The sequence below is a fragment of the Phaeodactylum tricornutum genome, chromosome 13, assembly GCF_000150955.2.
Source record: "Phaeodactylum tricornutum CCAP 1055/1 chromosome 13, whole genome shotgun sequence".
Taxonomy (NCBI): domain Eukaryota; phylum Bacillariophyta; class Bacillariophyceae; order Surirellales; family Neidiaceae; genus Phaeodactylum; species Phaeodactylum tricornutum.
Genome location: NC_011681.1, coordinates 626,936 through 651,651, shown reverse-complemented (window position 1 = coordinate 651,651; position 24,716 = coordinate 626,936). Strand labels below are relative to the sequence as shown.

The 24,716-nt window shown below is 47.0% G+C and overlaps 12 protein-coding genes across 12 annotated transcripts; 7 read left to right on the top strand and 5 right to left on the bottom strand.

Annotated features, from left to right (window-relative positions):
- Positions 1-957: 957 nt before the first annotated feature.
- Positions 958-2,055, top strand: PHATRDRAFT_37667 (predicted protein; the record flags this gene model as incomplete). Its single annotated transcript, XM_002181739.1, has 1 exon — positions 958-2,055. The coding sequence occupies one exon, from the start codon at positions 958-960 to the stop codon at positions 2,053-2,055; it is 1,098 nt and encodes a 365-aa protein (XP_002181775.1).
- Positions 2,056-2,171: 116 nt separating this feature from the next.
- On the bottom strand, positions 2,172-3,045 carry PHATRDRAFT_47449 (predicted protein). The gene has a single exon (XM_002181569.1). The coding sequence runs from the start codon at positions 2,907-2,909 to the stop codon at positions 2,199-2,201; it is 711 nt and encodes a 236-aa protein (XP_002181605.1). The 5' UTR covers positions 2,910-3,045; the 3' UTR covers positions 2,172-2,198.
- A 622-nt stretch (positions 3,046-3,667) lies between these two features.
- On the top strand, positions 3,668-5,836 carry PHATRDRAFT_47448 (predicted protein; the record flags this gene model as incomplete). Its single annotated transcript, XM_002181738.1, has 1 exon — positions 3,668-5,836. The coding sequence occupies exon 1, from the start codon at positions 3,758-3,760 to the stop codon at positions 5,834-5,836; it is 2,079 nt and encodes a 692-aa protein (XP_002181774.1). The 5' UTR covers positions 3,668-3,757.
- A 79-nt stretch (positions 5,837-5,915) lies between these two features.
- Positions 5,916-7,812, bottom strand: PHATRDRAFT_47447 (predicted protein; the record flags this gene model as incomplete). Its single annotated transcript, XM_002181568.1, has 1 exon — positions 5,916-7,812. One exon carries the CDS (start codon positions 7,810-7,812, stop codon positions 5,971-5,973), a length of 1,842 nt encoding a protein of 613 aa, XP_002181604.1. The 3' UTR covers positions 5,916-5,970.
- Positions 7,813-8,106: 294 nt separating this feature from the next.
- PHATRDRAFT_47446 (predicted protein) lies at positions 8,107-9,475 on the top strand. Its single transcript, XM_002181737.1, has one exon. It carries the CDS (start codon positions 8,142-8,144, stop codon positions 9,165-9,167), a length of 1,026 nt encoding a protein of 341 aa, XP_002181773.1. The 5' UTR covers positions 8,107-8,141; the 3' UTR covers positions 9,168-9,475.
- A 57-nt stretch (positions 9,476-9,532) lies between these two features.
- PHATRDRAFT_47445 (predicted protein) lies at positions 9,533-11,236 on the top strand (the record flags this gene model as incomplete). Its single annotated transcript, XM_002181736.1, has 2 exons — positions 9,533-9,901; positions 9,989-11,236. The coding sequence occupies 2 exons, from the start codon at positions 9,533-9,535 to the stop codon at positions 11,234-11,236; spliced, it is 1,617 nt and encodes a 538-aa protein (XP_002181772.1).
- Positions 11,237-13,373: 2,137 nt separating this feature from the next.
- Positions 13,374-13,676, top strand: PHATRDRAFT_14096 (predicted protein; the record flags this gene model as incomplete). Its single annotated transcript, XM_002181735.1, has 2 exons — positions 13,374-13,444; positions 13,514-13,676. Coding segments are annotated over 2 exons (234 nt in total), but the record flags the coding sequence as incomplete, so codon positions are not given.
- Positions 13,677-15,062: 1,386 nt separating this feature from the next.
- PHATRDRAFT_14103 (predicted protein) lies at positions 15,063-16,310 on the bottom strand (the record flags this gene model as incomplete). The annotated part of the gene is made up of 4 exons (XM_002181567.1): positions 15,063-15,197; positions 15,279-15,331; positions 15,503-16,156; positions 16,259-16,310. Coding segments are annotated over 4 exons (894 nt in total), but the record flags the coding sequence as incomplete, so codon positions are not given.
- Positions 16,311-20,115: 3,805 nt separating this feature from the next.
- Positions 20,116-20,535, top strand: PHATRDRAFT_37659 (predicted protein; the record flags this gene model as incomplete). Its single annotated transcript, XM_002181734.1, has 2 exons — positions 20,116-20,350; positions 20,432-20,535. 2 exons carry the CDS (start codon positions 20,116-20,118, stop codon positions 20,533-20,535), a joined length of 339 nt encoding a protein of 112 aa, XP_002181770.1.
- A 136-nt stretch (positions 20,536-20,671) lies between these two features.
- Positions 20,672-21,349, bottom strand: PHATRDRAFT_37658 (predicted protein; the record flags this gene model as incomplete). The annotated part of the gene is made up of 1 exon (XM_002181566.1): positions 20,672-21,349. The coding sequence occupies one exon, from the start codon at positions 21,347-21,349 to the stop codon at positions 20,672-20,674; it is 678 nt and encodes a 225-aa protein (XP_002181602.1).
- Positions 21,350-22,075: 726 nt separating this feature from the next.
- PHATRDRAFT_14149 (predicted protein) lies at positions 22,076-22,795 on the top strand (the record flags this gene model as incomplete). Its single annotated transcript, XM_002181733.1, has 1 exon — positions 22,076-22,795. One exon carries the CDS (start codon positions 22,076-22,078, stop codon positions 22,793-22,795), a length of 720 nt encoding a protein of 239 aa, XP_002181769.1.
- Positions 22,796-22,809: 14 nt separating this feature from the next.
- PHATRDRAFT_54743 (predicted protein) lies at positions 22,810-23,856 on the bottom strand (the record flags this gene model as incomplete). The annotated part of the gene is made up of 1 exon (XM_002181565.1): positions 22,810-23,856. One exon carries the CDS (start codon positions 23,854-23,856, stop codon positions 22,813-22,815), a length of 1,044 nt encoding a protein of 347 aa, XP_002181601.1. The 3' UTR covers positions 22,810-22,812.
- Between the last annotated feature and the right edge of the window lie 860 nt (positions 23,857-24,716).

The window sequence follows — 24,716 nt, the reverse complement described above, 5'->3', positions numbered from 1 at the left end:
CTTTGTCTGATTGACGGCAAATTCAGAAATGTACCTCGAGTGAGAAGGAATATGCAGTGCAAAGGCTTCGAGACGGGTTTCTGAAGAACTGCTATAATAAAGCTCGTTCTTGTGTCAAGGAGCCTCAAGCTTTATCCCAACGAAAACTACTAGCGGAGTGCTCGAGTCTTTTTGCAACCCGAGTATCTTCCGTCCCTCGTAGAAAGTAGTACTACAGCGTACGTGGGGATAGTACGTAGGGATCTGAAAAGCCTGCAAGCACGAGGTTGATTTGGTCTCTCTTTCTTGGTACTCACTATATCGGTAAGGTTTTCGCGATACTCCACCGTCTTCCTTCTGCCTACACGTACTACGTTACCCAAAGCTCGCTGTTGGTGATCCTAATGGGGGCCACGAGAGACTCTCGTCTTCAATCTGCCTATTGTTAGTTACCGTTGATGCGGGACGTGTGAGGTGTGCGGAAGGATCTGGCGATATCGTAAAAAAGGCGAGTCTTGCAAATCCATACGGCCAGACGATTTCCTCTAATCCTGCCTTATGTGTTCTGGACTGTGGTGATACTGGCTTGCTGCAAGAATTTTTGTCGTCTGGACATCGTTGTTCTTATCGTCTGGACTCCGTCAGTCAGTAGCCCAGGCTCATGCCATTTATATTTCCCAGTCACAGTCACTGTCAGTCATCACATTTTAAGCGTCTGCATTTGTTCTCTGTTTTTTTTTGCGAACTTTGGTTGTCACGATGCTGCGAAACAGCCACCGCACCGGTTACACGAAGTTGTGGAGTTGCAGCTACACTTTTACGTAGAGAAGCTGTAGACTCTGTCGATAATGACAACCAAGATGAAGCTGGGTTCGCATCTCCCAAAAAAGGCGACCTTGGTTCTCACAAAATTCTTATCAAACAGCGATTCATAGAAAACTCTAGCATCAAACAGTTACCGTGAAACAGACAGCAAACATGGACGATGTCCTTCGAACCAGTTCTATTAGGTTGCTCCAAGTAGGAGAAGCCTTGGGAATTCGCAATCTAGATCCTGAGTCTGGGAAAATCTTCGTAACAGGGGGCGTCGGTGTGATTGGACACCGCGTAGCCCTTCGCCTGCTTCGAGCCGGATATCCTGACGTCCGTCTTGGAGCTCATCATGCTTCCAGTTTAGAAGAGGAAAACAAAATGGGAGCAGAGATTGCCGATTTTGCGTGGGATCGAGAGGAAACCTACGAAAGCGCGTTAAAAGGAGTCAAGTCAGTTCTATGCACCGTTGCGTACACAAAGGAATGGCAGAAACACTTTCCCGTATTTCTCAAGGCCTGTGAGAAGGCACAAGTCCGGCATTTTGTCAAGCTCTCTTTCTACCATGCCCGAATTGCTGGAGATCCTTTTCAGGAGATTCCTCTGGTCAAGGCCCATGGTGACTGCGATGAGCTACTGATCGAGTCACTTTCGCCCACGATCGAAAGCTTTGGCCACGGCGACATGGACGTGGCTGTGGACTTCGCCAAGCCACACATGTCGTACACCATATTGTACGCCTCACACTTTATGAGTAACGCCTTCACTATGCAGGGAAAAGAACTGCACAACTCCGCAAATCTTGCAACATTCTTTGGAGCTTCCGGGAATCGAGGCGTCAACTACGTTTCTCCGAACGACATCGCGGAGGTAGCAGTCCGTGTCCTGCTCGAGCCTCGCCAATATTACAATAAGGAACTTACTCTTACAGGACCTCAAGCTATAACGGACCAACAGGTAGCCGATCTTATCTCCAAACATTTGAATAAGCCAGTCATGTATGTCGACCAACCGCTTCGAGAATTCAAAACTGAAATTTGCATGAGTGGAGATCCTGAATGGATGGTTCAGGACCTAGTTTGCCTAGAGAAAATAAAGGCGACGGGTACAGAGGACTCACTTTCTTTTGTTACGCACGATGTGGAGAAGGTTTGTGGCCACGAGGCAGAGTCGTTTGAAGACTATCTCCGAGAGACAGACTATATGACTGTCGTTGAACGGGGTGCGGAGCCTGAGCTCAAGCCACTGAAGCCAACAGTGTACTAGCTCTCTTTGTGGGAGGCGCCTTTGATTCTTAGATGATTCGTTACACATACAGTAAGTGATTAACATTGAACGCAGTCAGTAAAGCAAAAAGTGGGTAGTTCATAAAAGACAAGTATGTATTCGCGTTCCAAGCTAATATAAGATCAGCTTTCGGCCTTTACTGTTACAGTTAACTTGGCTGATACGTCTTTTGCCAAAGTTACTGTAGCTTCAAATTCACCAGTGTTTTTGATGTCGCCACGCATTTTTTTCCCATTGGGGTCGGTAATGGAGGCAATTTTTACCCCTTTTGAGCCCAAAAACTCTTCGCCGCCTAATTTGGATGCAAGCTCATCCATAATTAGCTTAGGTCCAACACCTCCAAACAATTGACCGTCTGGTCCAGCCTTACGAGAAATTTGTACCGTAAGAGCTTCAAGCGTTTGCTTCACTCTGTTCGCTTGTTCCAATAGCTGACGCTGCTGTTCGTTTGATTCCATTTGCTCCTTTGCAACTTCTTCATCCGTGATCATAACAGCCGATTTGGTCGGTCGTAGCTTATTGTTGAAAAAGGGTGGCGTCACCATTATGATTTCCCCGGCCTGGCCTGTTCCAGCGACATACTTAAGCAGCTTCACTTGAATTTTCTTGGCACTACTCGTTGGCGGTGCGTTCTTTTTCTTGGCTTGTAGAGATATCGAAAATTCACCGGGTGACCGGTGCAGAAAGTCTTGCTGCGTTTGACAGCGAGAAGCTGCCGATGGCGAAGCAGCAGGGACAAATGCAGCGTTTAGTAGAGTTTTGGCTCGCACCAGAGTCCACAGGGCTAGAAAGTAGCCGGCCCTCAAAGCACTGGACCCGGAAGATATTTTCATGGATTAAACCAACGAAGGAGATCTTTGTTGGAAATCAGGGGCGCCGTTAGAGCTGAATGGTCAGGGAATGACCGCAATGGATAGCAATCGCAAGTTCAAAGTTACTACTGGTAGTCGCTCACCTCTTTGAAGTTTATGATCAACGAACTCCAATTGATAGTCAACCCGTGGAATAATCTTTGCCAACCCTGGCAGAGAAATCTGGCAGCGGAGGTATCATCAATCTTACACCAGTCTTCATTCTCCTTCGAAGTGAAAAATATCTGTCGCTGAGACACTTTTTACACCAATGTCACACCGGCGGTGCTGAAGTGAAGGTTGTCAACGGATTATGTAAAGTGAATGTCTCAATACCAAGACGCTAGAGAGAGTAATGTAAGTCGCTTGCAGAAATCACTGTCAAGAAAGCTTTATCGGATGTGATCAAGGGAACCTCAGATACCACGAAAACTCGCAGACAACAAAATGAGTTTCTCTAGCTTTATGGTTGATGAGCGCCACCTTGCACACGTAAAATACCAACAAGGCCCGCGCATCAAAGACTATCTTGAATTGCGTTGTGATGAGTTGCTTGACATTTGTAGACCGGTGAATAGGTAATTAGGTAACAGTAAAAGAGTTCAAAAATCAGGTGAGTCGGGTTCGGAGCATACCCTTTCTGAAAACGGATGGCCCAACAGACCGTTGAGACACCCGGACCGTCGCGTGAGCGGCATCTTTTCGAACTCGTTCTTCACGATGACGCCACAAGAATCCCTCTTTGTCTGACCACCTCTTCTGTCAATGTGATATGTAATTTTCAATTTGTTGTCGCCCCAGAAACAGCCTTCGTTCGGATCTAGCACGCAATGGCCGAACCGCAACTCTTTCTGGCTTCTCTGGTATGCATGTACCTCGTTCTGCGCGTTCAAGGCTTCTTCATTCGGCCCTCCTCTCCACCTTCGTTTCCTACAACAATCTTCAGCCGCTCTTTCTCTCGCAATCTTTCACTCTACGCCAACTCCGAAAAAATCAACGGGGAAGATCCTAAGTCTCGTGGTGACAGCAAGAAGAAAACGAGCAAAGAACCCAAGACGGGTTGGACGCACAGTACGCCGGATCCCACCTCTGACTTTTGGGAGCCTGGTCCTGAAAGGCCAAAACCCGACGAAGAGCCGAAAAAGCTACGGACGGGGTGGCTGCACAACGCCGAGTCAAAAGAAAAGAAGTCTCTCTCTGTTACGGACGCTTCCGGGCTTCCGAATTCGGGAAAAACTGGTGGATTTTCCGAAGCCCAACGCCGGTTGCAACTCGCCATGAGACAACAGGAACGCAATCATCGCATCATCGCGCCGCCGACCCTACACGCGTGTGGTACAGATTTTCCCATTGTGATCACTGAACACAAAATTTCGCTACCTCTCAGTCGAGTAGAACCGCCTTCCCGTTTGGACGTCTATTTCACTATTGTTGAAAAGGTACGGTCGGAAAAGGATAGAAAGTGGTTTGCTGGTCTCGCATCCCGATCCCCCCAGCAACGCGCGGGTGATTACGTAGCGTTTGCTAACATGGAAACGGCAACCGACATGATCCTCTACTTACAAGGAGGTCCTGGTTTTGGAGCGCCAGTACCTGTTGCAAGTCTTGGTCTCGAGAAGGACAGCAGCTGGGCGGCAAAGGCCTTGGAAATGTACACACGTGTTGTCCTCATGGACCAACGAGGAACGGGTCAGTCCACGCCAATCACAAAACAGACTCTTGAAATAAAATTCCCAAATCTTTTTTTGCTCGATTCAAAAGAAACTGTTAATCTCACTCTCAACGAGCTGGAAGGAGAAGATGCTGCTTTGGTAAAGCAAGCAGTTTTGGAGGCCACCTCTTACTTGTCTCATTTTCGAGCCGACAATATCGTTCAAGATGCGGAGGAAATTCGAGATGCGCTCTTGACTCCGATAGAAACCGATAACATAGCTCGACCGTGGGGTTGCTCGCTGGGACAATCGTTTGGCGGGTTTTGTTTAATGACCTACTTATCTCAGGTTGCGCACCCTCCGCAACTGTGCCTTTTCACTGGAGGAATAGCGCCGATACTGACGCAGACCTACGATGTGTACGCATCGTTGTGGGAGCGTGCGAAAGAGCGCAGCTTGCTGTACTATGATATGTACCCCAGTGATATTGTTCAGGTCAAGAAAATTGTCTCGAGGCTACTGGTTGAACCGGTTTCTTTGCCATCCGGCGGCAAGCTAACTGCGCGCAGGTTTCTACAGCTTGGGTTGGCACTGGGGGGATCGCCTACCAGCTTTGCTCGTCTACATGCTCTCATTAACTCGGCATTCGTTGAAGGTACAGATGAAAGTGCGCTAAAATTTCGTCGGACGTTTCTTAAAGAGATTGACTCTGAACAGAACTTCGATGATGCACCAATCTACTTTTGGCTGCACGAGAGCATATATGCCAATGGTAAGAATAACTCGCCAACACATTGGACGGCTCACCGTGCTTACGAGGACAAGGTGAAGAGTCAACCTGATTTCGATTTCGTACAGACTAGCACCATACTTTCAACCGACCAGCCGACGCTTTTCTTTTCCGAAATGGTATTTCCTTGGATGGCAGAAGACTACGCAGAACTGAAGGGAGTGGGTCTAAATGCCATGGCAAATGATTTGGCGGCGAAAGAGGATTGGGGAAAATTAGTTGAGGAAGATCAAATGCGAGAGGTCCTCAGCGACGGTCGATCTACAGCTGCTGCAGCAGTCTACTACGATGATCTCTATGTCGATTTTGATAGTTGCATGAAGGTGACGGCACACGGTGGACCTCTGGAAGCTTGCAAGGTTTGGATTACCAACGATTATCAGCACTCGGGACTACGAGACGACGGAGCGCTCATCTTTGCAAAACTTCACGGAATGGCAAATGGGTGTATCCGCACGCCGAGCTAATTACTATCCCAACTGTACGAAATGGAATACGCTCACATAACACTAGCTTACTGTCGAGACCTTGGAAAAGGGGACATTTAATTCTAATAATTTGTAGTCTTACCTGGTTTCATAGTAACTAAATTTCGCTTCGATCAAGTAGTGGCTCTATCACTATACTGTTTTCTCGATTTTCCCCTTTTTCGGAGAGGCGCATCCATGTCAGGCTGATTGGGCTGGGTTAGTTGCGTTCCGAAAAGGAGCGCTTCTAGGCGATGCCATGAACGGTGCTTGCCCATGACATATTCGTATCCACGACGCGCGATTGTAAGCCTTGTTTTGGCTTGCTTGGAACTCAAGTAGTAGCGCAGCAATTTTTGCAGTGACTCAGGACCGTCGTAGATAACAACGTTCGTGCGGTTTCGCAAATTCCGTGGTGCCGCCACCATAACGTCCGTAAAGACAAGAGCGCCACTTGCCATTGATTCAAATAAGCGATAGTGATCTTCCCACTCGTCGCGCTGTGCGACGACCACAATTTTGCTATTCAACAGTTGATCAGCGTATTCGGGCTGAGCCAGATTGAATTCGATCGCGTCTTCATCGCCTAGGATTTTTACCAACCACCTGTATTTCTTACCCATATCCATTACCACATAACCTACGAGGCGTCGCAAGAAACTGTAGTGAGAGTTGTCGCCTTTTCTCCAGAAAAAAGAAACATCTGTCTTGCGATTCCGATTAACCAATTTCTTCGCGGATGGCGTTGTGCCGACTTGACGTTTTACAAGGTCAACAAAGGGCTCCCGTAATGCGTGAGGCGCGTGTAAAACAGGTCCTCCTGTAATTGTGTTGCCAATATTGCTAGGAACCTCGCCGATTTCCACCCAGTCGTTCGACTGATTCCAGTATCGTTCTTGTACCAGGCTTCGCTTGGCAAGTCGTATCCGTTCCTTGGTAAAATGATCCTCAATGCAAGGGCAAACCTTGGTCCGAGCACTACTGGAGTAGTCGAAATAAACAAAAAACGCATTCGATGGAACTTGCGTTTCCGCCATCATATGCTCCAGCGCGTGACAATCGCGCTCCAAGGCAGCCCAGTCCACGATATATACAGTTGGAAGTACTACTTTTGCTGAAGGTACTTGCCAAGTGTCCGATTGCCATGTTCGTTCTCCAAGATCGTACAAAGCAATTGTAGACACGTACAAATAACGAGAACGAGAAATGCCGTCTAGCAAGCTCCCGTGATACTCGTCTTCTGTTGCATTCCGACTCCCTAACAAAACCACAGGCAAGGGCAGAGCCGATTGTGGTTGGTAGACTGACTGGGGAATGACGGGACTTTCCGTACAATCGTACGTTTCTAAATTTCTTGCGGATTGTTCCGCTTGTCGTGCCCGCCGCTCCAATCCATCATTGTCTATATTTTCGACTCTGGAGTCTTTGTGGTAGGGCCAAGTCTGGCGCCCACTCGTGGGGCGGGAATCTTCTGCTAGCTCCGGAACGCCCGACATTCTTTCGTCGTCGTCGTCAACATTCCAAGGAGAGGATTGGAAGGACCACTGCGAAATGACAAAGAGACCCATTATCAAGGCGGCCCATAGTCGTCGATTGTGTGCATAGCAAGTGACCAACTGTTCCGGAAGAGACGGCTGATTTCGCAAACTTCCACGAGATTTTTTTAAGCGCCGGTTGGGCGACGCTGAGCTTTCCTTTACATATAAAGGCCTCGTCATGGTGTAGCCTAGAGACAGTACAACGGCGGCAGTGTTTCGTATGTTGTGGTAGATCATCGCTGTCCCGACGACCACATGCCTCGCTCTCGCGGAAACCAGATCGCGGATTATGGAGCTCACCGTCGATGGTGGTGTGCTGGAAACACATTTAGCCTGAAGGTACAGGGAGCTGTTTACCATATGCAGACGCAGGAGCATGGGATTTATTCTGGTACCGATTTCAAGTCCCACCGCGACCCAACGGAAGGCTAGGTTCATATGTAACCTAAAAAAATTGTTCCCATAGATTCGACAATGAATTACGTGCAGATTTAGAGAACGCACTCAACCGTTCCGCGACTTCTAGTCGTCAACCGTTAGACCGATTCCGATGCGTCGACTTTTTTATTTTCATCTAATAAAAGGCGATTGTACTATCGACCAAATCTCAGTTTTTTATGAACTCGGACGGGGTCCATCCCTTTTCTCTTTCTCCTGCGTGCTTTTGAACCATCGAAAGTTCTTTGGCAGGTCACCCCTCTGTTACGGTTACTACAAGGAGATTGCATGTGTTATTGACACTAAATCCTCGAACCACACCTAGAAAAATGCGGCTGACTTTTCTCATTTGTCTTTTGGCTACCGAGAGAGGATGCGGATTTTCCCTCCGCGCTGCCTTTCGGACTTCACGAGATTCCTTGCCGAGTCTCACGTCGGCGGTTTCTCCTCGAGGCACAGGAATGGGCATGGGCGCGAACACTAAGGGCGGCACTAAGAAAAAGAATGGAAAAGTAAAACAGCCGTCTAATCCTCCTTACGATGTGAGTGCTTCCTTGCTTCGTCTGGACAAGAAATACGAAGAACTGCAGCTCGCGGCTGCGAAGACACTCCAGAAAGAGTTTGATTCAGACGACGACCTCGTCACCACGGAGTACATTATCACAGCCCGTGCTTCTCCAATCGTTGCTGATTGGGTTCCCGTCGCCCAACTTTGTTTGGCCCGTACACAGGCGGACGCACACGCGTCCGAAGGTGCGGCCGACCCGACCCTCCAAGCGGCAGTCAGCCTGTATTGTCGGGAACTTTCTCACGTGGCCGGGATGGGATCACGGTTATTCCAGTCCGTCGCACGCAATGAGTTGCAATATGCTGTTGAATCCATGGATTCGTTTCATAAGCACGTTTACGAAGTCGTTTTGGAAGGGAAAAACGAAAACACGAAGAACGAAAACGTCATGACTAAAACTGAAGCTAGGAGTGTTTTGCAATTAGAAGTTGATGTCGTCGACAAGAGCGAAATCAAGCGGGTCTACCGCAAAATGTCAATGGCATGGCACCCGGATCGCTTCGTGGGTAAGGATCTGACTGACGAGGAGATGAAAGAGGCGTCGGTTATGTACTCCAAAATTAAGTTGGCGTATGAGACCCTCGAGTCAGGGATTCGCGAAATCGGCAAATCGTGGTACGAATCTCTCGGGGGCCGAGCAAGGACGGATTTTCATGGACCAGTGCGTCTGTCACCGATTAGTGAGGCCAAGGCATTGCTGGAGGCATCTAAAGTTTCAAGCGCTGTGGTCGGGCTGGATCCGGAAATGGTCCAAGGTTTTGTAGCTCGTAGTCAAGCAGGTGTATAGAATATGGAATTTTCCTTACTGCGCCGCTAAATCAAGGTGTTGCATCGAGAAGCCGAGAAATGGATGTTGACAAGTTGGGTACTATAGTTCATGGCTGTTGTATCAGGTTGTACACGGTTGATGTGAAACGCGACTTTTCCCGCCTTACCCAATTCGGCTTTCCCACTTTGTTGGCTTTGCGCATCTTGCGGTATTCGAACGATTTTCTATTTGTAGAAAATATCTGACTGTCAACATTTACTTTGCATAAAAGCAATTTGATTGCTGAGACCAAAAACCTCATTGCGTTGGCCTTCTTAACTGTTAGTACAGCAAGTTGCCATGAACACTCCGGCTGTCACTGGCATTGCATTGATTATGTGAAAATGAAGCAAGCATTTCCCAATTTGCGAATACGCATCAAAGTGATTCCCAGATTTTTTCGCTGGTATGCGTGCCATGGCCTCGTGTTCGTAGGCCTCCTCGGGGGCTCAACCGTGGCTACCGCGAAAAGACGAGCCGATACCCGCCTGAGTATTCCTAGACAGCTGAAGCGTTCACTGAAAGACCTAAGAGAGGCTGGTTCCAAACGGAGCAGGGAAATTTTTCAAAACGTAAGTTCCGTACGTGCAGGTGGCTCTGCGTTTGATATGGACCAGTTTGGCCGGTCGGTATCGACTGTACTGGGATTCATAGCGGGAACTCAGACACTGGGTACGATACTGACTGCGAATAAGAATGCCATCTTTGATCAGGTGTGTGATCCGAAGTCGTGATTATGACGGCCGCAAAAATCGGTTTGTTGACAGTGTCTCAATTTTGTCTGTTACTTTCGTCTCCAGTTGGCTGTCCGTCTATTGGAACCAGACAGCGTCGCTGCGATGCATACGGTGAGAAAAATTCTGAGCTCTGTTGACGATCACGGGATTGTTGACGTCTTTGCAAAGTACCGTAGTAGAGACGTGCTACTGTCGATCTACGCATTGAGTCGCCTCCAAGACGCCGTGGCAGAAAACGATCGTCGACGAGAAACCTATTCAGCGTTTCTTGACAACGAGCTGATCACTGACTTAGCCCATTACTCTGTTTACGCCAGTGTGGCTTATGGTTGGAAGATGCATTTTGCCTTCGGAGGAGGCTTGCACCTAGGGGATTTACAGGTGTTGCTGAAGCGGACAGGAATTTTTCTTGCAGACTTGCTCGAACACAAAAAGGAATCCAAGGCGCATCGTCCCGCTTATTTCATCGTGAGGGATCGATCCAGACGCAAGTTAGTGTTGTGTATACGAGGGACTCTGTCAGCACACGACCTTTTAACTGACCTTTGCTGTTCGCCAGATGAGTATGAATTACCAAGGTCGACGTCTCGATCGCGCATCAAAACATTATCGGATTATTGGTGGAACGGCGGAAGCGCACATATAAAGATGCGTGCTCATCAAGGAATGCTGCAAGCTTCTCGTTTGCTCAAGAAAGATGCAGAGGATCTCATTCGCAGCCACCTTAAGGAAAATCCCGGTTTCTCTCTGGTTCTCGTAGGGCATTCCATGGGTGGTGGTGTCGCAGCTTTGCTGGGCACATTGTGGGAAGACACATTCGAGAATCTCCAGGTTTACGTTTTCGGCCCCCCCTGTGTTTCGTGCTTTGGCGTGGCACCTACCGGTACCCGGAACATTGTATCCGTGATTTCGGATGGTGATCCCTTCCGAAGCTTTAGTCTCGGACACGTCGCCGACTTGTCCATTGGCGTGGCTCTGCTGTGTGATGATCCTCATCTTCGAAGGATGATCCTCATGAAGACGAATGGTCGAACAAAAGAGATTGGAGCCCTTGACTTGCAATGGTGCGTACAAACCATGAAGAGAATGCGTGGAGACATGAAGTCAGAAAAGCTTTTTCCGCCAGGTCGACTACTGTTGCTGTCAAGCAAAGGTGGCATGTGCAAAGTTCGAGAGGTACCTACCGAGTTTTTCGGAGAGCTTGCCATCAATCACAAGATGTTTGACGTCTCAAAACACATACCTGCGAGGTACGAGTCCATTCTTCGATCTATTCTAGAGCATCGAGGAGCTAGTCCATCAGTAGACTAAGAAGTGAGAAGCAACAACAACAAGGTCTAGTGAATCTCGGAAGGAACTGCTAAGGTGCAATAAGTCGAGGCCATGTGAGATTTTTCCGGTAACGTAACACCGATAGGGTTTGATGCTGTAAAAGTGTGTGATTTTCCATCGGAAGTAAACGAAAACGCGAGCTCGTTATCTACTTCTAATACCTAAATTCCATAAACACCGTTTAGCATTATGTAAACCCAGTCACAACACGGCGCTGTTGGAGCTACTCGATTTTACGATCCCATTACAGGTAGAGTTTCGCAAGCACCATGAAAATTTCCCCACTAAAGTGCAAGCTCTCCAGTTTTGTGCCCGCCAAGTAGCACCAAGTCCGAAGTCAACCTCCCTTTTTGTCTTTGCCGTATACAGTGACATCGTCAGGCTTGAAGCCAAGTTCTGCCAGTCCTGTGGCCTACTGTTCATTGTTGTCCCGAATAGCGGAAGGGAAACGAGCAACTTTTCCCTTTTCGATGTCACCGTCAGAAACCATTTCGTTCAGCGGCACCCCCCGTTGCTTTGCATCTGCACTGACACATTGCATAAAAGAGTAATTGTCGAAAGAACGATGGACAGTCACTTCTAGACCACGCAAATATTGCTGTACTCGTCCCACACATTGCTTCAACTTGACAGAGGGACAGAGGGCCTTGTCCAAGTTTATGTCCCAGAGCTCTGTCCGTTACATGTACGATACGAAAGTGTTCTTTTGGTTAATTTAAACCACGATCCATTTTCGAAACCGCTTCCTTGTCGTCTAAATCCCATTCACTCAGACGACTTTTCATTTCCACGTACCAGCACAAAAATCCGCCTCATTGTGCTCGGTCTGACAGAGCCGATATACAAGCCAATTATTCTGTGTTCCGGGACTTTCTCAATGGTGAGGTTGGGAAAGCGAAATTCTCAACATGCGTGAGCGCGCAATCGGGACGATGAACTGAGCACTTTGCAAACCCATACTTGAGAAACATCTGAAGATGTGGTTCCGGTCGTTGGATGCAGTATATGGGCGGCAGCTAGAGCTGCAACACGCATGCCGCCCGCTCTTTACTGGAATCAGGAAAAGAAATCCGGGTCACGATACTTTACCTGTTTACATGAGAAATGGTTCTGATCTTACTTTTGCTGTTAATTACTTCCGCGTGGAACGGGATTTGTTGTATAGACAGTGAAAGAAACCGTAAAATTTCTGTCAACAAACACGACGACATCAATCCAGAAGAAAAAAAAGAAAAAACATATTCTAGTCGCCATGCATGGGCTTGGAGTGGCTTGTGCACTATGGCTAGCGTCTGCAGTAGACGCTGGCCTACATCAATCTCCATTTCTATTCCGACCTGTGCTTCAATATATTAGACCAAGGTTGACTCTGTCGGCAATACTCTCTGTATCCCGAGGTGGCAATCAAGAGGAAGGCACCTTGGACGAAAAGGTCCACTCGGCAATGAAGAAGCTTGGTTTGGCCTCGCCTTATACAGATATAGCATCTGCAAATGATGAGTATACGGTCGAAGAGTGTAAAGATGGGGCGTGTCTCATACCCGACGCTCATGCCAATTCCGCTGCTTCGAAGGCACCCTTAGAAACGAATGTCAGCGAAGAAGATGCTGGAGCTGTTGCGAGAAAGATCGCGGATAGTATGAATGTTGATCTGACACTATCTTGGGCGGCTATGGGGGCTACCGCTGAGTTTGATGGGACATCTGGGTTACGAACCTACAACGAGCAAGCAGCGAGAAATATGATCCAACAAGAATTGGATATCATCGAGCAGGTGCCAGCGGATTCTGATGATGTTAAGCAGCTTGTATCGGAAGGCTTCGAAACATTCCTAAGCCGTCGGGCTCTCGCATTCTCCGATCGAAATATGGATGATGCACGGGCCATACTGGTAGCTGATCAAATGGACGAGGAACAAGAACAGGAAAGGGCAGCGGAAAAAACGGAACCTGCTCCAACAAATATGGAATCCAGTGGATACAAAACGTTGTCTGTACCGAACGAGTTCGACCCCACAAAATTTACTACAGAAGCTGCTCCATCGCTTTTGCCGTCGGCGCCGAGATTGAATGCGCCACAGAAAGCTGCGAAAAAGTCTGAGGTTGTATTCGAGGCCACGTCGGCTCAGATACAACGGCTTGTGCTCGAATCGCCCGTCCCCGTACTACTCGATGTGTACGCTGATTGGTGAGTTGTGTCTGCAGATAGATTGCATGGGGGCAAACGTTCTTCTCATTTTATCTATTTTCGTCTCAGGTGTGGACCGTGCAAAGTTCTCGGTCCAGCGTTGGAAGAAATGGCGATCAAGTCCGGTGGAGCTTTTCGACTTGTCAAGGTCAACTCAGACAATGAACGACCAGTATCTACTTCATTGGAAGTTAAGGCTTTGCCGTCTGTGTTTGGCCTCAAAGATGGAAAAATACTGAATATGTTCCAGGGAATGCCTGAGTCGGAATCTGCCATGAAGAATTTTATGATGGGCTTGCTATTACCTGGCAACAAATTTGATCCGCCTTTGACTGAAGCCGACAACAAAAAATTCGAGGAATTGTCGGAAAAACTGGTAAAAATGGCTGGGGCTGCCTGCTTATCGTTTTCGGCTCGGGAACGATTGAACGACCGAATCTCTGCCTCCTTGGGTGATCTTGTCACTCAAACAGGAAATGTTCTTGACGCCGATAAATCAGCGACGATCTTGCGGTCCTTGCTTTCCAACGCTATACAAGATCCATACAACTCCAAATTTCGAAGGATCAATCTGGCCAATGCAGTCGTGGCCTCCAAAGTGGCAGAGTACCCGGCCTGTGTGACGATTTTGAAAAGCGTCGGGTTTGTCAGAAACACTGAAGGCAGCGAGATGGTGTTGGGAAAAGGCAAGAAAGTTGTAAACGTGGCCCCTTTGGTAGTTGCTCGTGATTCCATCGATAAATGGGTGGACCAAAAGCGATACGAAGTGGCCGCAGCAGCTCGCAAACGGAAGGACGAGCAAGACCGTGTGCAGGTGCAACTTGATCTTGCGGCCCGCAAAGTGGATGAAGAAATCGAGGAATCCGACGAAGAGGAAAGTGATCCCGATGTGTGTGTCTTACATATCCGGATGGATGGGAAGAAAAAAATCCATGAGATTAGCCTTCGCGCTGACGATCAACTGAAAACCCTTTTTCGAAAGCTTCCGGTAGCAGTAGAGGATGACGAGGATTTTCAAATTACCTGCGTGGCGAAAAAGTTGACAATCAAATCAACAGACGAAGCTATTATGAAGAAGACGTTTCGTGACTTGGGGCTGGTACCCAAATCATCTCTTGTTGTAGCCTTAGGATCCAAAGAACAAGTTTTGGGTACTTTCAAAATGGTTGACCGTGCTGCGAAAAAGACCAAGAAGCGCAAAGGTAGTCATACCATGCAGAGTGTCGGTATTTACTCTAAGGACGACAACGCCAAAGGCGAGCTCATTGATGGTGGTGGTGGCACATGCTACGAACAGGACGTGACAGACGATGAAGAAGAAATTATTGACGCTGATGTCGAGCAAGTCCCTATCGAGGCTGACATCGATTCTAGTGACGATTCTACGGATGAGGAGGGTTAGATTATTAGATTTCTTTGCGTTGATTATGATCCAAAATAGCGTATTACACGGTCATTGCATGAATCCATGCTTGGCTCACGTCAGCGGACTACCGGTGTGGATCTTTCGATGTCGTTTGACGCAGTCGACAAGAGTATGTGAGACTCCTATCCTCCTCGTGCGTTACTCGGCTGTGGGACGTTCGGGTCTCAACATCGAACTTGCATTAGCGTGCAAAGGCTCGGCAAGCGCCAACAGAGCTTTCTTCAAACAACCAATGTTGTAATTGATGAGAGACTTTTTCCGAAAGTTTTCAGACCGCGTGATACAAACTAGAGCAAGCATGGTGTCAACTTCTTTCAAGTAGAGTACCTGCAGATATTCAGAACAAATGAGTGAATTTTCTATCGAGGATTTGCGTTTTACCTCATCCATGCGAACTAATAATCGTACCATTCCGTTGCTGAGACGAATGACACTCGCCGACTCCCTGTCATATGCGGAATCTGGGTCCACCATTTCGTCTTCCAAATCGTCGGCGGCGGATTGACTAATCAGGGCGCCACCCGCCCCTTCACCATCGTTGTTGGTGCTGAGGCTGGCTGTATGCGGAGCCGCTTCCGATTGAGATGCCCGCTGGATGGAGGCGTGGGAAGGGCCCAGTCCATAAATGCCACTGACGTCCAGCACAACGTCTATCATGTCTGAACAGAGCTCGACAGATTGCGTATCGACGGGCCCAGAATCTGTTGAAATATAGAGCTTACTCACGACGTCAAATAGATAGGCTTTTTCCATTGAGCAGGTGGAAACCAACACGTTTAATAGATTCTCAAGGGTAGGCAATTGTGGAATCAGTCTTTGGACGACCCTGCTGAAAGCTTCGTAAACAGAATGATCGTAAATGGATGTTAAGTGGTAGCGAATCTGCACGGCGTCCATGCCGACCCCCGCATCAGCGAGCTCTTCCGAAACCTGCGACATAACATCCCTTCGACAATCGTACTTGGATTCATCGCTCAAAAACAGCTCACCATCGACTTTGTGAATAAAGACTTCGATGGAGATTTGTGGATTGACACTAAGTGCACGGGTAACCACATTGGAAAACGACTGCAGAACGTGGTCGTAGGGTTCATCTTGAGCGTCAACGACAAACAGGAGTGTAGTAGGCCCATCAAAGACCATCGTTTCGCCTCCGTAGTCGTCTCCCGGGAAGTCGAGAATAGTGAAGCGACAAAGCGATGTATGATCCACCAAAGCACGCTCGGTCTGTTGTGTCGCTTCCAAGCGAAATAGCGTTTCGTGTGGAGACATCTTTTGAAAAACAACTCTCTGTGGTCGCGAAAAAGCCCGCGAGGAAAGCAAGGTGTTAGAAGATCAATGACAGTGGGAAGGGGACGGTAATATTGAAGTTGGTGGACCACCGTGACTTGCCTGGATACTGGTTTTCCCACCTCGTCTGGGACCCATAAGTAAAACACGAGGGAGGGCTGCTATTTGAGGATCGTCGAAGTCGACTGCATCGGTGGTATCGTGGGTGCTGTTGGCCAAAAACAGCGGACCTCCGCCACCACTTTGCAAGTCTGTATCCATCAAGCCACCTTCACCGATGTCCTCAACGACCTCGTTAAACGACGAGTAATCCATATCCCTCTCGTCGTTAGGATTGTATCCCATGCTCCTTTTCTTCGCTGGGAACGGAAAAATTGTCAGTGTACGTGTGTGTATTCTGAAACAAAGAGGATCGAAGAGGAGTGTAAGAGTGTATACCGTCTTTGTTAGAAGTGTGTTCGAATACTCTCTTTCGAACCATTGTTCGTCGGCTGTGAGTTCACGTTTGGGCCGGCCGATTTCCAGCTGATTATGGACATTCGGGAGGTGTGCTTTTGAATTTTATCCACTGTCAACTTCTTTCCGATTCTACAAAGGTAAATCTGCTGAAGGAAATCAAGGTTTTCTCTTCCGTTGGTATTCTAGATCGAATCTTTGAATACACTCATTCATAGATCATCTCTTTTACAACCTGGAACCCTTTGTAAGCTTGTTGATTTCCAAGAAGTAACACTAGAATGTAGTAGGGTTCAATTTCCCTGGCGTCATTGCTTGTAATGGCTCTCTGTCAGCGACTGAGTAAACTCGTTGACTGCGAACGGGACCTTTGTTGACAGTGAACTGTCCAAAAACTATTTCTGTGATGCGATCCCGCCGAAAAGTCGGCAGCTTTTCCATTTTTGGCCCAATAATGTCTTTCTCGAAAACGTTTTGCATTACTTTTGAATAGTTTCTGCGTGATACTATTTGGAATGCAAGAGACACTTATCCTATCTTTCTGATTGTTCGGGGTATCTTGTAAAGACATGAAATCCACTACCGGTACACAATACTTACGGAAACCGGTGCGTTAGTTAACGGGACCTTCCATGCTTATGTTTGTTTCTGTTCACTGGTTCTATTTGATTTTTATACTTTTAAATTGTTATGTGTTCGTGTTCTTCTTGACTATAAATATTCTTTAACGCAACACCAACCTATGTTATTCAATGCTGAGGAATTTCCTCGCTTCATTTACCAAAGTAACAATATTGAAAGAATAGAATTTTGATAAATGGACCCTTATGTTTTCTCTCCTTGGGAGTGATTCTTTTAGAAATTCTAGTCTAAATTTAAAGAGAACAAGGAAGCTTTTCGAACACAGTTTATTCGCTGTCAATTTATTTGTAACTGTATATCAAATCTTCCAAGGGATCCATCCACACCAGAGAATCGGCTATGTCCTTTAACTATGAAAAGTGTCACACCAAAGCCAGCAAAGCTATGAATCGAAAATAGTGTAATCCCAGTAAGATCAATCTCAGTCGATATACATAATGCTCCTTTGCGGCTGGGTCAGATTGTTGGTTTAAATAGCTATTGATTCCTGGCGTTAAAATGTAATCACTCACTGTCAATTCTGCCAAAAGTTTTTAAAAGGAAGGATACCAAAAAAAAGCTTTACACATACTGAAAAGTAGTGGATATTTCAGCGGTTTAGGAAGCTACTGCTGTAGCCATTCATTTCACAATCTGCACTAGCTCAAAGTTGTTGTTCCGTCGCGCTTGCCATTTCTTGCATTGAATTGTGGTTTTGGTAGTGTACCTTTTGTTGGTGGTTCCTAAACTCTACATCAATCTTGCTTTTGTATTCCAGAGCTGATTTAATATGGTTTTCTTTGGCTCATTTGATCCGTACATCTACCCATGGTGGACCCTCAACTACTTCTTGGCCGTTATTGCCGGATCTCACACCGTCCGCTTTGTCTTCAACAACTACAAAAGGCTCGGGTTAGCCGGTGACGCGTTTCGCGGGCTTCCAGAAGAGAAGTAGCGAAACGTTGTCACTTACGTGATGGAGATTTTTGTGACCTCCTTTTCGTTGATTGCGGCCATGTACGGGGGTTCTGATATTCTCTGGCGGTCGGAGGATTCCACAACGCTCGAAAAAAGCCATTGGATGCTAATGTCAATACAGGTCATCTCGATCCTTTATATTTGGGAAATACTCTATCGCGAGAGTTTCGGCTGGCCGCTCTTGATTCACCACTTGATGACCCTTCTATTTTCACAGCTTGTCACGGCGACATTTTCTGCCACAAAACAGTTTTCCTACATTCGATTTGCACTCATACTGAGCTTCTATGCAACAACTGAGCAGCTCTCTTTTATTGCCCTGCTGTTCTTTCGACTGAATGTCTTTTAAAAATGGCAAGGAACCCTGTTTTTAGTAGCAGCAGTCCAAACATTCTTCTTCAAACTTGCCATCACCTTGGGGGCTGTCGTATACTTCTTCTTGTCCATCAGCGGATTAGCAGGGCCAGAAGCCAAACTTCACAGGAAATGGGGCTGGTTCTGGAAGATATTTTTTATGCCCATGTTGATTGCATTGTTTCTAGCGCAACTCCATGCAGCCAAAATTTTGTATGCGCTAAGTAAACGTTGCACGACAGTGAGCATGTCACTGATGTTTGTATAAGGCCAACTTTGACAAGGCAAATGGCAACCCGTCGGCATCTGAACAATCAAGAGATCTTGGACGCATTTGAAAACTCTAGCGCCAAACGAAGCTTTCGCAAATCAGTTTGTAGTATTATGTCAATCAGAAATCTGGATACGACCAACTTGGATCAAAAAGAAGAATTTGATGATGAGAATCCGTAAGAAAGTGTTAAGGCAAACTAAACTTTCACAGAACAATGTACTACGTATCTATAGCCCGTATCTATACAGGCGAGGTACCTTCCACTAGTTTGACGTCTTCAGCACGTTTACTAGTCCCGCAAACATCCATTCTCGTGAACTTTTTTGTCTTGCAATGTGAACCCTAAAGGTAACCGCAAAGGATACTCAGTGATACATCTAAAATGAATCGTTCTCGACGTGTCTCGATTTCTTGACCCTCTCTGTTTTCTCCGCGTAGAAAAACAGTCGGTCTACTTCCTTGTAAACTTCTCCTACATCTGACTATGTTTTAAAGTGATGATGCACAATCCAACCAACTGTTTCCTTCTTCCTTCTTATTTGTTACCAAGTTGAACATATCTTGCTTATTCACGTACAATATTGCTTTTCCTAACCGCCTATCTTGTTACTCTTGATTGTAAACTGAAAGCCGAAAAGGATTCACTGGCAAATGCCAAGATGATTATTGCGTCTCTTGAAGAAGCAAGCAAGAGCATGATGGAAGACAAGCAATCAAAGCTGAAGGACAACAACATCGCAATTGCTTCTCTGCTAGATAAGTCATTGGAAAACAACTTGTCTGTATCTATACTTTAAACAAAGCTTGAAGAAATGGCAAGAGAATGCTTTCAAGATAAAGTGGTTTTTGATGCTGCTTTGACAGTGAGTGGAGAGAGCAAACAAGAGGATCCTATATTGATGCAACTGTCAAAGTGTAACGCTGTGAAGAGAACCAGCCAAAAGCTGAAATGGTTGGCCCTTATCTTACATTTTACATGCAACAGAATGGTTCCGTTTATCTAGGTTTATATGATCACTTATACGAGCATTTATATAAATGTTTTGCGTTCCTAATTTGTAACTCAAAAAGGCATTCGACGATACAGGAAAACTTTCGATAGCGGTATATCCGATTTCTTCTTCGAAGTACGCAGAGAGGCATCCTTTTTGAAATTTCATTCGTAAGACGCTCTTGGAAGCATTTGAATGAAACCAGAAGAAATGCCACTTTTTGCACACATTCACAATCCCCCGGACAATCCTTAACCAGGTGAGAACAAGTACTTTGAACATGACCAAGTTGACAAATGCTCAGAAATTTGGTCATGGTGACTGCAGCGGCGCTGTGGATCGCCCCGCTCACCCCACCAAGGCAGGAATCAACGACATTAAACGCAACCAAGGGCCCGTAGTGGACCGTTCGCCCAAGGATGTACAATTTCAGGAGCAGCGTGATACAATGAGACCCAAGCATGGCCAGAAGCTGCCGCAACAGCAGGCGGCACATACTGCGGAAAGCGAAAAAGGTGAGTCGTATTTATCTCATGATATAGGTGTTTCATCTTCTCGCATTTGTCTCACACATCCTGCTTTGCACACATCTACAGACAAACAAAGGAGTATTGATATGCATTTGCGGGGTGAACGCGACAACGATGATTTACCTGTTCCTCCAGCTGAAGTCCGCGGCGGAATGCGCTACTCGGAGTGATCGCCTTTTACACATGGGCAATATGGAAGGTAAAGGAGTCCCTAATATGATTTAATTGCACGCTGATATTTCGTGAGTGAGTTTTTTTTGTTTAATCATGGAATGTGTGTTTGATGGATAGCGTTCGTTCTCGCGTTTAATGGATGCCGTTGTTGTAGCGACCTTTGAGCTGGGGTTGAGCACAGAAGCGCTTGATGTAGTCCACAACCTTGGGATGGCTATCCAAGGCAGTGGCTGGGACATGATCCACATGACCACGAGAAAAATTGCGAAGAATAGGCACCGCCACGCAATCCGCAATCGTCGGGGTTTCACCGCCCGCCAGCCACTGGTTTCCTTCGAGTTTGTTCTCGATGTAGGTCAAAAAGCGGGGAAGCTCGTTCTGGAACCAAGTTTCGCGCATTTCCTTGATAATCTTCTTTCCTTCTTCGGTCTGACCGAAACCTTCGGGGCGTCCGTAGTTTTGGGGGCGCATGCCAATCGCAAAGGCAGGATACCAGCTCTTGTTGAGATCTTCCATGAGACCGATCGCCTCTTCGATGTCAAAGATCTTGTCGCGAGGGTAAAGAGTCTCCGAACAGGAAGATCCAACCCATCGCAGCATTGCCATGGACTGCGTCCGGAGAGGACCGTCGTCGACACTCATGATGGGCAAGCATCCGTAGGGCGTCTTGGGCTTCATCTCGCCCCAGTCGCCGAACCCGACACGATCGTCTTCGAAAGGAGTATTCGACAGCACCAGGGCGAGACGTACAGCCTCGGCCACACCTTCAATGTCGAAGTAAGTAAGCTTGATTTTTGGAAGAGGAGTCATTGCAAAGAAAGATAGCAACGGAAACAGTAGATTCATTATTTGTGAGAACAGTGGTTGGATCCTGGGCTAGAGGCAGCATGGGTGGTAGCATTTTTCACATCGGAGAGTCACAAGACCATGAAGCCTTGATGGAGCACAAAAGAACATGAAAGATCACAAGAAATCCGATTGACTGTGAGCGACGGTCCTTTGCGTTCCAAGTGGAGACATTTTACGGTTAGAAGAAGTTTTTGCCGTCTGTCGTCGTCAAATTGACGTCCGTCGCTGGCTCGTCCTGTCCCAGAAACCAATTGATGTAACATAGCTGTAACTGTTAACAGTAATCAATGTGTTGCCAACGAGTCGATTTTGAAAACAAACAAGGAACACCCGCTGTTACGTTTTATTCGTCGTTGAGCATTCCACAGGAAGTTGATATCTCACACGAGCATGGCTAAAAAACGCAAGCAGGTCTCCAAAACGGAAGAGAAAGAAACTCAACCTGAACCTGGCTCTCCAAAAACGAAAAAAAGTTTTAGAGAAAGAAAGATAAAACGCGATCCGGAAAAGCTTGACGATGGAACCCCTCGTGATATATGGAGCAAGAGCAAAAAGAAACGCATGCGGAAATTCAAACTTCAGCAGTCGCAAGACGGTAAAGCAAATAACATCCGGATCTTGACGCCGGAGAGAGAAATCGACGCCATATTTCCCCCTCCGCAAGCCGTGACGGATACGAAAACAAGCATGTCCGCTTTACAGAACAAGTTCAAGGCTCGATTATCCGGGTCAAGATTTCGCATTCTAAACGAAGAACTATACACGACTACTTCACAGACGGCCTTTCAAAGATTCTCGAGTAACCCCGAGTTGTACGATCAATACCACGAAGGCTTCCGGCACCAGGTCGAACAATGGCCGATCAACCCAATCGACGTCATCGTCCAAACACTTCGCAATCAGGTCGGCAGCAAGAGATCCGACAACAAGATCATTATTGCCGATTTTGGATGCGGGGATGCCCAGCTGGCGACACAGCTTTTGAAAGTTAGTGTCATGGGAAGTTGTCCATTTGAGGTCCATTCGTTTGATCTCGTCGCGTCCTGCAATCTGGTTACGGCATGTGACATGTCCAATGTCCCGTTGAACGCGAAGGTCGTGGATGTTGCTATCTTCTGTCTTTCACTGATGGGAACCAATTTAGCCGACTTTGTTCGCGAAGCGCATCGGACCTTGAAGGACACTGGTCGACTCAAAATTGCGGAAGTTCGGTCGCGTTTTGAAAGCCGCTCGGGCAAGGATGAATTAAAGGATTTCATCGACGTGCTGGACAAGCTTGGTTTCGAATGTATCAAAACGGACCGGTCGAACAAGATGTTCGTGTTGCTTGATCTGACAAAGAATGGTAAGCCTCCAAGGAAGGAAATAGAATTCACTGCGAAACCTTGCATATATAAGCGAAGATGATATTTTTTCGTTTTCTACTACTGCCACATTTTAATGAGACCGTCCCATCCACACGTAAACAGTGTGGTGGGTTCTAAGGGATGCCATACGCAGCATATTGCAGGCCCGCTACTATGCGCACGAAATTTTTGCAAAATTTTGTGCTTTTTCCAGTCCCAAACAAACACGCTTCCATTACCGTCTCCGCTTACAAGAAACTGTCCATCTGGACTGAAAGCAATCTCACATGCATAGCCAGAGACCACGTGCCCCGAAAACTTCTTTTTTCGTTGAAGAGCGAAGCGATTATTGGCTTGAAATACAACAATTGTGTTGTCCAGACTTTGTCCACAAAAGTACTGATGTGAAGGGTGCAATGTTGTAGACGGAATTGATTGCATAGATGGATCCGATATGTATTTGATCGGAACACCGATATCCCACTCCCACACGAGTACCTTCTTATCGTCACTGGTGGTCACCATCTTTGTTCCATGATCCTCCACAAACAAGATTGAATTCACTGGCGCCAAATGATGGTTGTACTCTTGTGTAACTTCGGCTGTGGTGGCATCGTACGTTACAATCTTGTTGTCACTACAACCAACCACGAACAAATTGTCGTCGTGGGGATAGAACTGAACCACATAGGGTACCTTTCTGTTAGTGAATGTCTGTAAAACTTTGCCGGATTCTGTATCCCAGAGACGGAGGTATCGGTCAAATGAAGCAGAAATGAAACGAGTACCATCATGATTAAATTGTACATCCCGCACGGCGGCAGAATGGCCAATGTATGTTCGCATGACTTGCTTTTGCTCAACCGACCAAACCTTGCACTTCCCATCTAAACCAGCACTAAGAATCAAATGCCCAGTCTGGGGGAAAAGGCGAATTCGGTGCACACCTTTGTTGTGGCCTGTAAAGCGATGGACACACTTTTTAGGCACAAAACAGCGGTGATGATCAATTTCGAGCTGGCCATCGGCAACCAGAGCCCCTAAACCAGCCGGAGGACTGATCCATGATAAGCCTTTGTAATCGAATTCTTCTTTTCCATGGAAGGTTGTTGTAGAATCCATTGGGGTGTCGGTTGATATTTTTGGTGGCAGCAAATGTGCCATTTTTCGCTCTATCAGCCGATCAAAGGCTGACTCTTCTTCTTTGTTCTCATCCTCTATACCACGTTGACGATCGCGTTCTTGTAAATAAGCACGCTCAGCAAGCTGTTCCGGGGCCAGCCCGTCAATCCCCCCTTTGGCGAGATCAGATAGAGAATTCTCTGCTTGCCACCGTTCCTCCTGAGTAGGCGGACCCCACACACCATACTCAGCTTCGTCATCCGAACCTTGCACTAGAATCTGTTTTTCTCTTGGATTAGGGCGCGGCCGCTTACGGCGTTCTTCTTCAACAGCGGTGAACTTTTCAAGTCGAGCCCTATCGTAACCTAAGGTCGTGCGCAGTACAATATTTCCTTCATCGGTAGGGGCCAATGCCTGTCCTGATCGTTGAAAGGCAGCGCGCTGTTCAGCGAACGCCATTTCGTCAAATGCAACATTAGCCTGCATTTCACCTGCGGCGTTTTTGATCGAGTTACGACTAGAGGGATCAAGACACTGCGGTCCTTGTACAGGTTGGTACATGACTGCCTTGGTAGGATTGTTCATTAAAATGAGCTCGCCCTGCTTTCGTTTGTTAGCGGCGGCGGAATCGTCCAACTGTCCCGAAACTGTCAGTGCATTAGATGTACGTCCTGCAGTAAGCGAAACAAGCGGAGCAGAATTGCAGATGCCTCGCAAAGGAGGTTTCCTGATGAAGACGGCATCTTCCTCAATACTCGAGCTATTTTGTGGTGTGCGACCTTTATGATTTGCAGCGCCCGAATCGGTGATCTCTTTGTCGGCATCCGAGTCGGATCCGTAGCTATTCAATAAGTCCATTG

What these genes read in the sequence shown, in the direction of transcription:
- PHATRDRAFT_47449 (XM_002181569.1), bottom strand. Translation starts at nt 2,909, where the DNA reads ATGAAAATATCTTCCGGGTCCAGTGCTTTGAGGGCCGGCTACTTTCTA.
- PHATRDRAFT_47446 (XM_002181737.1), top strand. Translation starts at nt 8,142, where the DNA reads ATGCGGCTGACTTTTCTCATTTGTCTTTTGGCTACCGAGAGAGGATGC.